Source organism: Chanos chanos, chromosome 6 (assembly GCF_902362185.1).
Source record: "Chanos chanos chromosome 6, fChaCha1.1, whole genome shotgun sequence".
NCBI classification, from domain to species: domain Eukaryota; kingdom Metazoa; phylum Chordata; class Actinopteri; order Gonorynchiformes; family Chanidae; genus Chanos; species Chanos chanos.
Window position 1 is genome coordinate 4,567,248 of NC_044500.1, and position 12,799 is coordinate 4,580,046.

General features: G+C 40.4%; 2 protein-coding genes across 4 annotated transcripts in view; both read right to left on the reverse strand.

The window, feature by feature from the left end:
- Positions 1 to 84: 84 nt before the first annotated feature.
- Positions 85 to 6,377, reverse strand: LOC115815806 (E3 ubiquitin-protein ligase TRIM39-like). 3 transcript variants are annotated; one of them, XM_030778820.1, is made up of 7 exons: positions 5,790 to 6,377; positions 5,427 to 5,522; positions 4,071 to 4,304; positions 3,836 to 3,971; positions 2,642 to 2,668; positions 763 to 798; positions 85 to 646 (listed from the first exon to the last, which is right to left on the reverse strand). In XM_030778820.1, exons 1-7 carry the CDS (start codon positions 6,375 to 6,377, stop codon positions 99 to 101), a joined length of 1,665 nt encoding a protein of 554 aa, XP_030634680.1. In that variant the 3' UTR covers positions 85 to 98. The 3 variants fall into 3 exon arrangements, with proteins under 3 accessions (XP_030634680.1, XP_030634679.1, XP_030634678.1); XM_030778819.1 differs by lacking the exon at positions 2,642 to 2,668 and having other exon boundaries at positions 763 to 789; positions 3,833 to 3,971; XM_030778818.1 differs by lacking the exon at positions 2,642 to 2,668 and having other exon boundaries at positions 763 to 830; positions 3,829 to 3,971.
- Positions 6,378 to 8,948: 2,571 nt separating this feature from the next.
- Positions 8,949 to 12,799, reverse strand: part of LOC115814056 (butyrophilin subfamily 2 member A2-like) — an 8,751-nt gene continuing 4,900 nt past the window's right edge. The window contains exons 4-7 of the mRNA XM_030776778.1: positions 12,584 to 12,610; positions 11,771 to 11,803; positions 9,798 to 9,827; positions 8,949 to 9,487 (exon numbers count right to left, since the gene is read on the reverse strand). Coding sequence (XP_030632638.1) covers positions 8,949 to 9,487; positions 9,798 to 9,827; positions 11,771 to 11,803; positions 12,584 to 12,610 — 629 coding nt within the window. The remainder of the gene's footprint in view (positions 9,488 to 9,797; positions 9,828 to 11,770; positions 11,804 to 12,583; positions 12,611 to 12,799) is intronic.

Sequence of the window (12,799 nt, forward strand, 5' to 3'; positions counted from 1 at the left end):
TGAATTTAAGAACAACTCTTATGTTTCTTTAACTGATTTATTAATGATTCTGATGATTTGAGCACTTGCCTTAAAGGTTAATGTAAAAGTCGGAGTTCTTATTCCACGTGTCTTACTGGAGTGATGACCAGTGGAGCTGAGTTTTTACCAATCCTGTTAAGACCAGGGCTGAAGTACGGATAGAGTTTCTCAGTGAAAGACTGACCAGTGAAAGAGTAGATATGAGACCTGGCCTCCACATCATAGAAGGAGACCAGACCCTCCTCATAATCCACAAACACCCCTACTTTCTGGGGTTTCTGTCTCAGAGAGAGGGGGACAGGGGAGGTGTCACAAGATTCAAATTCATCTCCGTTCCTCAAAATTATAGTCCAGTATCCATCTTCAGGGCTCAGAGTAATTTCTCCCTTCCTGTTAATGGACTCTCTGACCACTCCTATGTCCCATTCAGTCTTCCCCCTGACCCCCACCTCATAGTAAAATCTCCCTGAGGAGAACCCCTCTTTCCCCAGGACACAGATACTTTTATCAAACCTCTCTGGGTTGTCAGGGAGATTCTGTTGTGTGTCTCCATCTCTGACTTGTTTTCCGTCATCAGACAGGATGAGGTCAGGGTAGACTGTGTCAGGATCCAGGGTCACATTCACTGAGAGAGACAAAAGGGCCAAAGACAGTGACTGTGTGAATTTATGCACAGAAGAATGTATCCACCCTGGCCATGGAATATGTGTGTACTTAAACAATAACAGCAAAAAAACATACCTGCATATTGTTTAATTCTCTTAAGTTCTGTAGGGAAAAAAAAGATTACATTACAAGCAGTATTATCACTTTGTACATAATCATTTGAAAATATAGAGTACGCTTTGACAATTCTATATGTTCTCTATAAGTGAGAAGGGAAATGCAAAATATTCATATTACACACCACTAGAAAGATCAATAAAACATTCCTGTTTTTTTTGTCTCCCTACTCTCTCCTCCGTTGAATTACCCAGATTATGGGCACGTTTTATTACAGGAGAGTGTTTATTTTTGAAGTTGCAGTGACCTCAGTCTAAAAGAGAGAAGGTAGCACACATCTCCTCTGATAAGCCATGTTCGAGAAGACATTCACCTGTTTTTTTGCATCGCTGAGTGATGCAACGTGTTCAAAGGTCAGAGCTTTTTGTGCAACAATAGCCTCATTAATGTTCTGGCAATTTGACCCTGCATGACACGCGCATTCTGCATGATAGCGCATTCTCAAGGCAACACTGCACTCTCAAGGTGTTGTGCTCTCTGCATTACACGTGTCATCCATTAGGGCGCATGTTCCGCTGTATATGCCATCTATTTCACTTCCTGTAATTTTCTAAGTGTATCCAGGGCACACAGGATACCTTGCTTGGATAAACAGCGGTGGTTTGAAAGCACACAACTACCCATGCTTTCTGTCAGAACATTCTAGAGAGGCTCAGAGATAAGATGGGTAAATAACCTGCATGGTCAGAGAACCTGAGAGAGATTTTTACTTGAATCTTAACTGACCCTTAATAAAGCCACTGTATCTGGATCAAGACATTACAGCACATTAACATTACATTTATTGAGATGACACTTTCATCCAAAGCGACTTGCAAGTGGGGAAATAATTCAAGCTCCAGTATAGTGAGAGACCTGTGACTAAGCACTGAGTATTACGTCTGTTCGGTAGGGCAGAGTGCAAGCAATAAGTCTGCCGCTGAGCATTCAAAGTCCATTAGTGCAGAGCAACTGCCAGTCCAAACTATGTGCACCAATTACAAATCCTGCAGTGGACCCATCTCCTAGGTCTGTGCTCCGCAAACAATGACTTTCATACGAAAGCCACTTAGCCAGTGCCCCTGGCTGTTGTGCAGCCAAGGTGACCCATAAACAGTAAAAAAAACGTTGGGTCATTTTGCCCAAACGTGCCACTCTACCCAGCCGCACTCACTCATTCTTCTCAGGAAGTCGAGCTGCTGGAACTTACAGCGCTATATCTTACATTGAGGTAGCCCGTGCGTTTCTGATAAAGTTATCTGGTTAGTCCAGATACAAGCAAAGGACACAGCCTCTGAGCCATTGATACACCCTGGGTTCATCTCCTGCCACCCTGCTCTTTCCGTCTACCAGCAGCGTGTCGGCAACACTCCAGTGATTCAGGCCATGACTGCGACTGGGAGCTGCCTGTGCAAACCAGGTGCAGAGTGTGAAGTCCATCGTCCCACAGTGCCTCCCCAGTGCACACAGTAAACTCAGATCATATCATTATCCACAGGCCTCCTCCAGCTGGGCAATACAGCACACTGTGGGCTGTCTAACAGCAGCTTAGAGAGGCACAGACGGTAGCGAATGAACACCAATGCCTGCTCCATCAGTCCGGCATCACCCTGCTGGGACGGAAGTGTCTAGTCCTCCTCTCTCCACTGCTCTCAGCTCTCAGTGTACTGTAGAGCTCGATGCTTCTGGGTCTACCTGTCCCCCCAGTGAGAGTGCTGTGCTTCAAGGTTCTGTGCAACTCTTTGGTATCTCCCATAAAAAAACATCTCGTATCTGACAGGACTCTGAACTACAGAGACAGGACTGAACGTTCAGTGAAGGAAAACTATCTGTTCCAAGGAAGTCGTCCTGTTAAGCCCGTTGTCCCTGCTGTCTTCTGTGACTGCTTTAGCCCACAAGGTAACCATGGTACTGTGTGTACTAAATAGGGCCTCAGTGACCTCTACTAGTGGCCAATACCCTGGTGCACTCCACCACACCACAGTTGTCACCTGAATGACAGCTTTGGTGAAAATTCATCCTGCTTCTCCTCTGCCTGTACCTTGGTCAAAAAGCCTTTGGTGGAAATGGGCAATGAACTTTATTGGTCCATTTGAAATGGGGAATAACCAAACTGCAGATATGCTATCGCTCTCTCTCTCTGACCTCTGTAGCAAAAGGAGCTTTCTCTGTCTCAGTCACTAAAACTGATACAGTGTCCTCTCTTTACTCTGTTTTCAGACTGTGGAGATCCACTCGGTCTGCCTTTAACTTACTTCTGCTCCCGTTTACCTCAACCCTTTAAAACCAACACACAATCCAAACACCTCATTCCCTCCACTCAAAAATGGCTTTAAAATGTGATGTAAAGTAACATAACCCACAAACTAAATCTTCACATAACTGTTCACATGCTGAGATAACACGTAATGGCTTAACACCTACTGAGAACTCTTGGCAGTGTCCTTTAGGGCAGCCATGGTCTAAACGTTAGAGAACGTTCTAGAGAATGTTAGAGAATGTTCTTTCACACAAGAGGAATGTTGTGCATGCATCACACATCCACTAGGGTGTTCTTTCATGGTGCATGTGATGTCTGCCATGCATGTAGTGCTAAAGCACTACAAGTTGCTAATTTCAGTGAACGTCTGAAAAATCGCATGGTTCTTTAGAATGTATTCTCAGATCTGATGCAATCCCCTTATTATCGGCGACCTAAAAACATGCCCATCTGGAAGCTCGACATGTCTGTGCCGTGAGTCAGTGCTTTTGTAGGATCTTCCACTTGCGGGGGACTCGCCAGTTTTTCAACGGGCACTTGTCTTCTTACCATAACGTTACTCTCCTCACATAGATTAGAATACAACAGTATGACGAACTTATTATAGACACTTTCTCCATTCCCTCAGTGAATGTTTTCTCCAGGTGTTCTAGAACTTTCCTCAGAATGTCCAAACACAGATGAGGGTCAATACTGATGTCAGTGGAGTGTGTGGTGTGTGGAGAGTTGCACATTGCTGGGTAAACCGAGATATATGTTTTTTATAAAAGTGTTGAAAATGTTACTCACCACTTTCAGCCAACGTCTTATTAAGAGTCTTCTCCAGCAGGAGCAGTGTTTGCCTCAGAGTGTCCCCACGCAGATGTCCAGGAGTACTAATATCAGTGGAGAGCTTCATGTATGGAAGACTGCACAGTGTTGGGTAAACCTACAGTCCAGCAGGAGAGAGGAGAAATCTCTCAGCAGGGGGAGTCTTGTGCTGTCATGTGCAGAGTCATTGTCACTGAGCAGAGAGAGGAACACTGACCTGTAGGAGGTGGAGGTGATCTTCAGAGTGGGAGAGCTGCTCCAGCTCAGTGTCTCTCCTCTTCAGCTCAGTGATCTCCTGCTCCAGCTCTTTAATGAGACCTTCAGCCTGCCTCTCTGCTGCTTTCTGTTTCTCCTTCATCAGCTCAGTCAGCTCAGGTTGACGTCTTTCGATGAAACGCACCAGAGCCGTCAACACCTCAGCGCCGTCTCTTATTTCTCTCTCAGTGTTTTTCTGTGAGGAACAAAAAGCAAATGTATGCGTATAGTTATCAATACATGCACGAGGTGTTTTAACCGTTGAAGACAACGATTCAAAATCTGCACTAAATGAACAATAAAAGACGAGGAAACAGCTTTCAAAGATCCTGTGTTTAGAGCCAGTTTCACTCATTAATATCACTCAGTGAATATCAAAGATCCTGTGTTTAGAGCCAGTTTCACTCATTAATATCACTCACTGAATATCAAAGATCCTGTGTTTAGAGCCAGTTTCACTCATTAATATCACTCACTGAATATCAAAGATCCTGTGTTTAGAGCCAGTTTCACTCATTAATATCACTCACTGAATATCAAAGATCCTGTGTTTAGAGTCAGTTTCACTCATTAATATCACTCACTGAATATCAAAGATCCTGTGTTTAGAGTCAGTTTCACTCATTAATATCACTCACTGAATATCAAAGATCCTGTGTTTAGAGCCAGTTTCACTCATTAATATCACTCACTGAATATCAAAGATCCTGTGTTTAGAGCCAGTTTCACTCATTAATATCACTCACTGAATATCAAAGATCCTGTGTGGTCCTGTGTTTAGAGCCAGTTTCACTCATTAATATCACTCACTGAATATCAAAGATCCTGTGTGATCCTGTGTTTAGAGCCAGTTTCACTCATTAATATCACTCACTGAATATCAAAGATCCTGTGTGGTCCTGTGTTTAGAGTCAGTTTCAAAGATGTATCATTGCATTAATTATCATACATTATGATTATCTGAATATGTGCATTATTTCTGTCTGGGAAATGTTTTAGGAGACAAAATATCGCAATATATACAGATGATATTGTTCAGCTTTTTTGTTGTTTAGCTGTTTGCAGAGAGATAGGTGTTGCTCTGATCAAATGAATGAAAAACATATAAAAAAAATAAACAATAATCTATACCTTTCAATAAATTACCACACTTCTCTTTAAACTACAGGCTCTAAACTGTAATAATTTCTGAACGAGTCATAATCAGACTTTTTGTAATTTTGAAGAACTGAACATCAGTGAGTGACATCTGGGACCATATGACAGTACGTCACATCAGCAAGAAAAAATTAGAGATAGTCAATTGTTCAGAACTGACTTTGCTGAGCTCTACTGAGTGTCTGATCCCCTCAATCTTCTTCAGTTTGTCCTGGATCATCTGCTGCACTTCTGTCTGTGTTTTCCCCAGCTGAGCCTGTGGGCAGAGAGAGAAATTCTCAAACGGTTAACCACTGTAGAGCAGACACCTCTGACACACTGCACTGCAGAACAAAAACTACTTCAATATTACAAACCTAATAAAAGGTTATTCATACTTATATATGATGTCAAACCATTCGAATCTCAGTGTTTATTTTGAGGAAGCCTTGAATGGTGCAACCAATCCATTTTCAAATAGTAATGTCTCATGTTCAAAATCAAAGAAATGTGACACAATAAAAATGTGTATAATGATTCTCACCTTCCTCTCCTCACTCTCCTCCTCTAGAGGAACAGTGTTATGAGTCTTGTGATCTCCCTCAATACAGAACTGACACACACATATCTGGTCATCTCTGCAGAACAGCTCCAGGGGTCTCTCATGTTTCTGGCATATATAGTCCTCCAGGTTCTCCACAGGATCCATCAGTTTGTGTTTTTTGAAGGTTGGAATTCTCTGATGAGATTCCAGGTGAGTTTCACAGTAAGATGTCCCACAGTCCAGACAGGACTTCACAGCTTTGAGTTTCTTCTCTGTGCAGAAGCCACAGAACACGTTAGATCTGACATTAAAATCTTCATCTTCGGTCCGATTGCCTTTCAGCTGAACTGTTCTCCTGAACTCAGCAGCCAGTCTGGATATGAATGAGTTAACATGAAGTTCAGGTCGTCCTTGGAACTGTTCTTTACATGATGGACACTGGCAGTCTTTACTGCTGTCCCACAATTCTTTGAGACAGGTCATACAGAAGTTGTGACCACATGGAGTGGTAACAGGGTCAGTGAACACATCCAGACAGACAGAACACAGGAACTGATCTTCAGACAGGAGACTGCTGGAGGAAGCCATGACTGCGTAAATACAAAAGATGACATCGTCAAAAATGTTGCTGATATGAGCTAATCCTTGTTCACCCTGCACTCACAGTGGTGATTTAAACCAGAGTTGTAAAAATGAACATTTTAAAGATTTCTTTGACATAAAATATCACATAAAAGAGATTTTGCATGAAATGGATGTTAGATATTTGTAACTATTTGTGTCATCTTCAAACACAAAGACACAAACCACCTCTCTCTCTGTGTCTCTCTCTGTCTTTCTCTCTCTCTCTCTCTCTCTCTCTCTGTCTCTGTCTGTATTTCTCGCTCTCTCTCTCTTACACATACTCACTCTTCACTCACTCTTTTTCCCACCTTATTCCTCTGTATCTGAATTATCTCTCTCTGAATAATTCAGTGGTAATAACCCACGTTTATCACAGCGAAGATTCTTCTGGAGTTAATACTGAGTAGGAACAAGTTCCTGATCTCCAGTTTAACTTTCACTTCAGCAGAATGAGAAGCTAAACTTTAAGCTCCTCCCTCCTCACTCCTGCAGCTTGCATAAGTCTGTGGTGATGAGGGGTTTCTGATTGGTTGGTTTATGCCGTCACTCAACTGTAATTCCGTACTCACACTCAGGGTGTCCCTCTTGACTCACACACAGTGTCAGTAATCATTAGCGAGTAAACATTAAGAGTATCTATTGATAACATAACTTTTACTCACTCATGTTCAATCATACAAGAAAGACATTCTAGGTAGCAAGGTGGTATTGATTTGACTTTGATGTATGGTCAAAAGCGCTGATTTATGGTCATTGTTGAAAAGCAAACACTGGAGCAAGAATGATAATTGCTTAGCTTTTCTATATGGAAAATGTGATGTTGATTAATATTTATTCTAAAATGATATTTGGTGAGTTTTTCCACATTGAGAAGGTAATATTGGGTCTACTTTGATGTCTGGTAAAGGTTTCAGGATTGAAAAGATACATGCTTAAAGACCACTTATCAATATTGATGTAAAGGGAGGTTTTCTACATTGAGAGGATGAATCAGTATCTATATTAATGAAGCTTTTAGGCTCTGTCTTACTGATGGCTAAATGTAGTTGAAACAGCACTGATTAAACATCGGGTAAAACCGCTCAATCAACACTGATATTTTATCGATGTCCAATGTGGTTCTAGCATTGATCTCACTCCCTGTATTTGCCATCTGTTCAACATGATAGAATAAACCATGTCCAACACTGATGTCAGCTCTGATTCAACACTGAAATACTGCACTCACCCAGAGCTGAATAATCGCTGTTCTAATGCTGAGATTTGTTTTGTATTGTATATTAAAACAACGTTGATTCAGTGATAGCGCCATAACTGATATAAGGTTGCCAACACTGACAGCACGATGTAGCTGAAACAATATTGACTGGTTTTGCCTTTCATCCCCTGTTCACATTGTTTACTGGTGTCCAGTTGTCTGGTACGGGTGGGAAGATGGCTGTCTTGCCGTTGCAGCAGCAGGTCTCGTGAATTCGTGCAGGAACAGTAGAGGCACAACAGGGGAACACAAGCACGAGGGAACTGGGCCCCACTAAATGGAGTGAACAGAAGATCAAAGTCAAATCTAATCAGTGTTTTGTCTTCTACATTTGCTGTCTGTGCTGGCTTGCTTTCAAATGATATCAATTATGGCACAACTATTGATTCACAGTTATTTCAACAGCCGTGAGTGACTGTAATACTTAAGTGTTGAAATGACACTGATTCAGTGTTGGACATTGTTTGGTTTTCCATGTTAAATAAATAAATCTCCAATATAACAAACAAGATCAATGCTAAATGAGCACTTGAGATCCATCAGACGTTGACACAATACTTTTGCCTGATAACTAATCAACATTGTTTCAAAAACACTTTACTGTCTGAGAAGCAAGAGGAGGTGCAAACAAAAACGAAAATGCAAACAATTCAATGACAATATCTGTCTTTAATTTAAGAAACACAAACATGTCAAATTTTAACTGTTTCTGTCGAAAAGATTTGAAATATTATCAGCGTTTTCTGCCAGGGCCTTAAATGCTGAAGATGTATGCAGTTCTCCCAAACCATCACAAGAGGGGACCAACATATTTGAAGTGTCTAGACCAGGGGTGGGCAAATCCGGTCCTGGAGGGCCATGGTCCTGCTGTTTTTCTTGTCGTCCAACTAAATACAGTCTCTGACTGGCTAAAGAGCATGCACACCTGTTTTCAAAGTGAAAATCAACAGGTAGCTAAGAGGTGAAAACAAAAACTGGCAGGACACCGGCCCTCCAGAACTGGATTTGCCCACCCCTGGTGTAGAATATACAGATACAGGTTTGCTTTAACATGTTCTGGAGTAGGAAATGTGTAACACACACACACATACACACACACACACAGCTGAATTTCCAATTTACTAATATACAGCACAGTAAACAGAGAAAAGAGTAAACAAACAAAGTGTCAACTAGATTACTACTAGACTAAACACCCAAGTGTATCAATGATTCAAGAACAAAACTGTAAAAGAAACACAACAGAATACAGAAAAAAATGACTCACGAAAAGACATTTATCTGACAGGAGTGATGACCAGTGGAGCAGAGTTTTTACCTTCATCATTATTACAAGGGCTGAAGTAGGGATAGAGATTCTCAGTGAAAGACTGACCAGTGAAAGAGTAGATATGAGAACTGACCTCCACATCATAAAAGGAGACCAGACCCTCCTCATAATCCACAAACACCCCCACCTTCTGGGGCTTCTGTCTCAGAGAGAGGAGAACATCAGGATCAGCAAGAGCCTCATACTCATCCCCATTCCTCAGATATATAGTCCAGTGTCCATCCTCAGGGCTTAATGTAATCTTTCCCTTCCTGTTAATTGACTCTCTGGCCACTCCTAAATCCCATGCAGTTTTCCCCCTGACCTCCACCTCATAGTAAAATCTCCCTGAGGAGAACCCCTCTTTCCCCAGGACACAGGGACATCTATCAAACCTCTCTGGGTTGTCAGGGAAATTCTGTCGTGTGTTTCCATGTTCCACTTGTTTTCCATCATCAGACAGGATGAGTTTGGGATGTGCTGTATCAGGATCCAGAGTCACATCCACTGTAGACAATGCAGAGAATGTAGAGAATTTTTATTAAAGTCTGTGTGTGTGTGTGTGTGTGTGTGTGTGTGTGTGTGTGTGTGAATCATACTCTGTGTGTCCAGGAGAAACATTAATGTCTGTTATTCTCTTCACTAAAACACGACAGCTCTGATGACTCTGAGTGAACTGTACAGAGCTGTTGGTGACTCCATGTCTGACTCACACACACATTTACACTCCACATCTGTCATGAGCAGATCAGTAAAAACATGACAGTGTGATCAAAAGTGATCTAGTGATCCTCAGTACTGGATACTGTACACTCACCTGCATATAGTCTCCTTCTGCTCTCAATCTCTGTAAAACACACAGACAAGATTTTTAGAGTAAAGACACAGCATTTCATGACTTTGATCATTATTTTTGCTGTTACTCGAATGAACCTCAATGAACATTGCAGGACACATATTAAAAAAATGACAAAAAAAACTTCTTTGGACAGAGAGCAGATGGCCTGAAAAAGAATGTTTATATGGTTTCAGTAGAACTATATGCATCTGAGTAATATTGTTCTTGTTGCAAATGTTATTGAACATTGATAGACTGTCTGATAAAAAAAAAATAAATCACGACACATAAATATCCACTGTTAGACCTTGAGAGGAGTGGTGTTTAATGAGTTCCAGCGTAATGACCATGTCTCCTCCTCCTTCTGGTTCCACCAATCAGCTTTCAGCATCATTGGTCTATTATTCACCAGGCTGATGTTCCTGTTATTTATTTATTGTTTGCACCCGTTTCTGTGCTGTTTCTTTTAGTTTGCCTCACCTTTTACTAATTTACTCTGGTCTTTTTGGTTGTATAGCCTAAATGCCACTGTTATTTAATTGTGTTCTTTGTCTCAGCCAAAGACCAAGCTCTACATCCCCAACTTCATGAAACTAGTTGTAAGTCTGTGTGTCTGTGTCTGTCAGTTTGTCTAAGTATTTTGAATCTAATCCTTTTGTCTCTGTTTGGTTGTCACTGCTACATGTATTCTGTGTTATCCATGATTTCAATAAACTACATGAATTGTACATGCATCCAGTCTCTTCTGCAGCCCCTGACATGAGGTTAAATTGAATGAGGTGGTGCAGTGATTATCACCATTGTGCCCTGTACAGTCACTGTTATTCAAGGAGAAAAAATAACAGTTTCACCACAAACTCACACCTTCTGATCTGCTGTCCATTCTGTAATGTCAACTTAATTAGCCTACTGGTCAATAGATTTCAGCATTAACAACACAAGATCCCTTCTCTCATTGTATTTGAGTAAGAGGATTAAAACATTCAAAATCTGCTCACATCATTAAAGGACATGTCGTTACTCAGATAAAATGAGAGAGATAAAAACTTGACACTTCTCTTTTTATCTCTGTCTCTTTCCTCTGATTACTGGTAAATAAACGGCTGATTCCCAGTATTCCTTACAGGGTAGAATCAGTTCAGGACAGCACTGTAGAGGACTGAGACATGTCTACTTGCCTCTATATTATTAGTCACTTGCTTGTTTTCTTGGTTCATTCAATTAATCACTCAATCGTAGAGTAAACCTGTTTTTGTTAATCTAGCCTGGTTTATTTTTGGTTTAAATATCACTGGTTTTCTATGGTCTTTGTCTTGTCTAACCTGACCTTACCCTGATGGATCTGAATAAGTGTAAGAGTTGAATTCTGCGTGAGTCCTCCATTGTTTTTGTTTGTCTTTGTGTTCCTGAGCCTCTGTTCTCTGGCCTGACTTTGATAAATAAACACTGGTTCTACACATGCATCCAGTCTCTTATGCAATGCATGACACTTAAAATGACTTGAACTGAATTATATACATTGGAGCAACATCGTTGTGAATTTCAGACAACATTAATAAACATTTTGATTAAAATTTCATGACACAACGCTCCTGTGTTAGAAAGAAAACATGAATTTCCTTGTCTGTCTTTCCTTGTGTTCCATGAATTTAGGTAAATCTGAATGAGGTTGTACAATGATCATAACTGTGCTCTGTAGAGTCATACTGTCACATTGGAGAAAAATACCAGTTTCACCAGTTTCTAAGAATCATCACTGTCTGATGAGTTGTCAGTTGTGTAACATGGACTTCAGCTTAATGACTGGTCAACAGATGTCAGGATTGACAATAAGAACTACAAGGTTTTACATTTTACTCAGGTAAGATGCTGAAAACACTCAGTTTTTGTTCACATCACTAAAGGACATGAAGATATTCAGATAAAATGAGAGAAATAAAAACAGGACCTACCTCTCCTCATCTCTGCCTCTTTCCTTTCCGCATCTGTAAAGAAACAGAGAATTAACAGCACTGTTTACAGAGTAGAATTAATTCTGCATTCAGTACAGTCCTGTAGAGCACTGAGGTATATCCATTTCCTGTTGGATACATTATAAATTGCTTAATAATTTAATAAGTACAAAACTGTAACATATGTCCAAGTCTATGCTAATGTCTGCATTGTATTCTCTGACTCTACATTTCACCATTAAAACTGCACTTTTAGTGGGCACCTCAGCACAAATGATATTTAATAAAGAAAACAAACAGGGTCATTCTCTCCATTCTGTTATTCACTGAAAACAGAAAACAGACTCCATCTGTGACTCCAAGTCTGACTTCCCAGTGCTGACTGAGTTTCCCCATTTCACTGTTACTCTGACTGGTCATGGGAGAATGAGACTGCCTAGTGTCTCTGATGATTAACTGGACAAATTTTAATATAATTAACAACAAGTGAACACTGAAGAATACCAGTGAGATTTCCACATTTCCATTCTTCATAATTTAGCTGTTTTCTTACATTCAGATCCTCATATTTAATGGAAAGTTAAAGCATTTCTGTTCTGAATATGTTTACCTTTTTCTTCAGGTTTTTTCCCTTGTTTAATCAGCACTGACAGTTATAATGCTGTCTTATTTCAATGATTAAAATTGACTGTTGTTATTGACTTTATTTTGCTGCTTGTAAGCATTCATTTTATAGCAAGTGATCGATAAGCATGAGACTTTAAAATCAATGTGGAAAATTGAGTTTAAATATCAAATGAGGAGGACACTCACCTTCCTGAATTCTCTTCTTTTCACTCTCTGAAATGAGACAAAAGGAAAATGTAACTCAAAAAACAGGAGTTGGTGTCATTAACATTAAACAAAACCTCATCATACATTTAATCAGCACTATATGTATTTACTGCATTTGTGCGTAATACTATTAGAGAAAATAATTCAGATGAGGAACTACCTTGAAAGTTAACATTCTGTTTGTGAATGTAGATA

Excerpts from the sequence above, each read along its gene's own strand:
- LOC115815806 (XM_030778818.1), bottom strand. The coding sequence starts at position 6,377 with ATGGCTTCCTCCAGCAGTCTCCTGTCTGAAGATCAGTTCCTGTGTTCT. Across the intron at positions 3,972-4,070 it reads ATCACCTCCACCTCCTACAG|GTTTACCCAACACTGTGCAG; the intron begins GTCAGTGTTCCT and ends GCTGGACTGTAG. Across the intron at positions 647-762 it reads GAGAATTAAACAATATGCAG|TGAATGTGACCCTGGATCCT; the intron begins GTATGTTTTTTT and ends TGTCTCTCTCAG.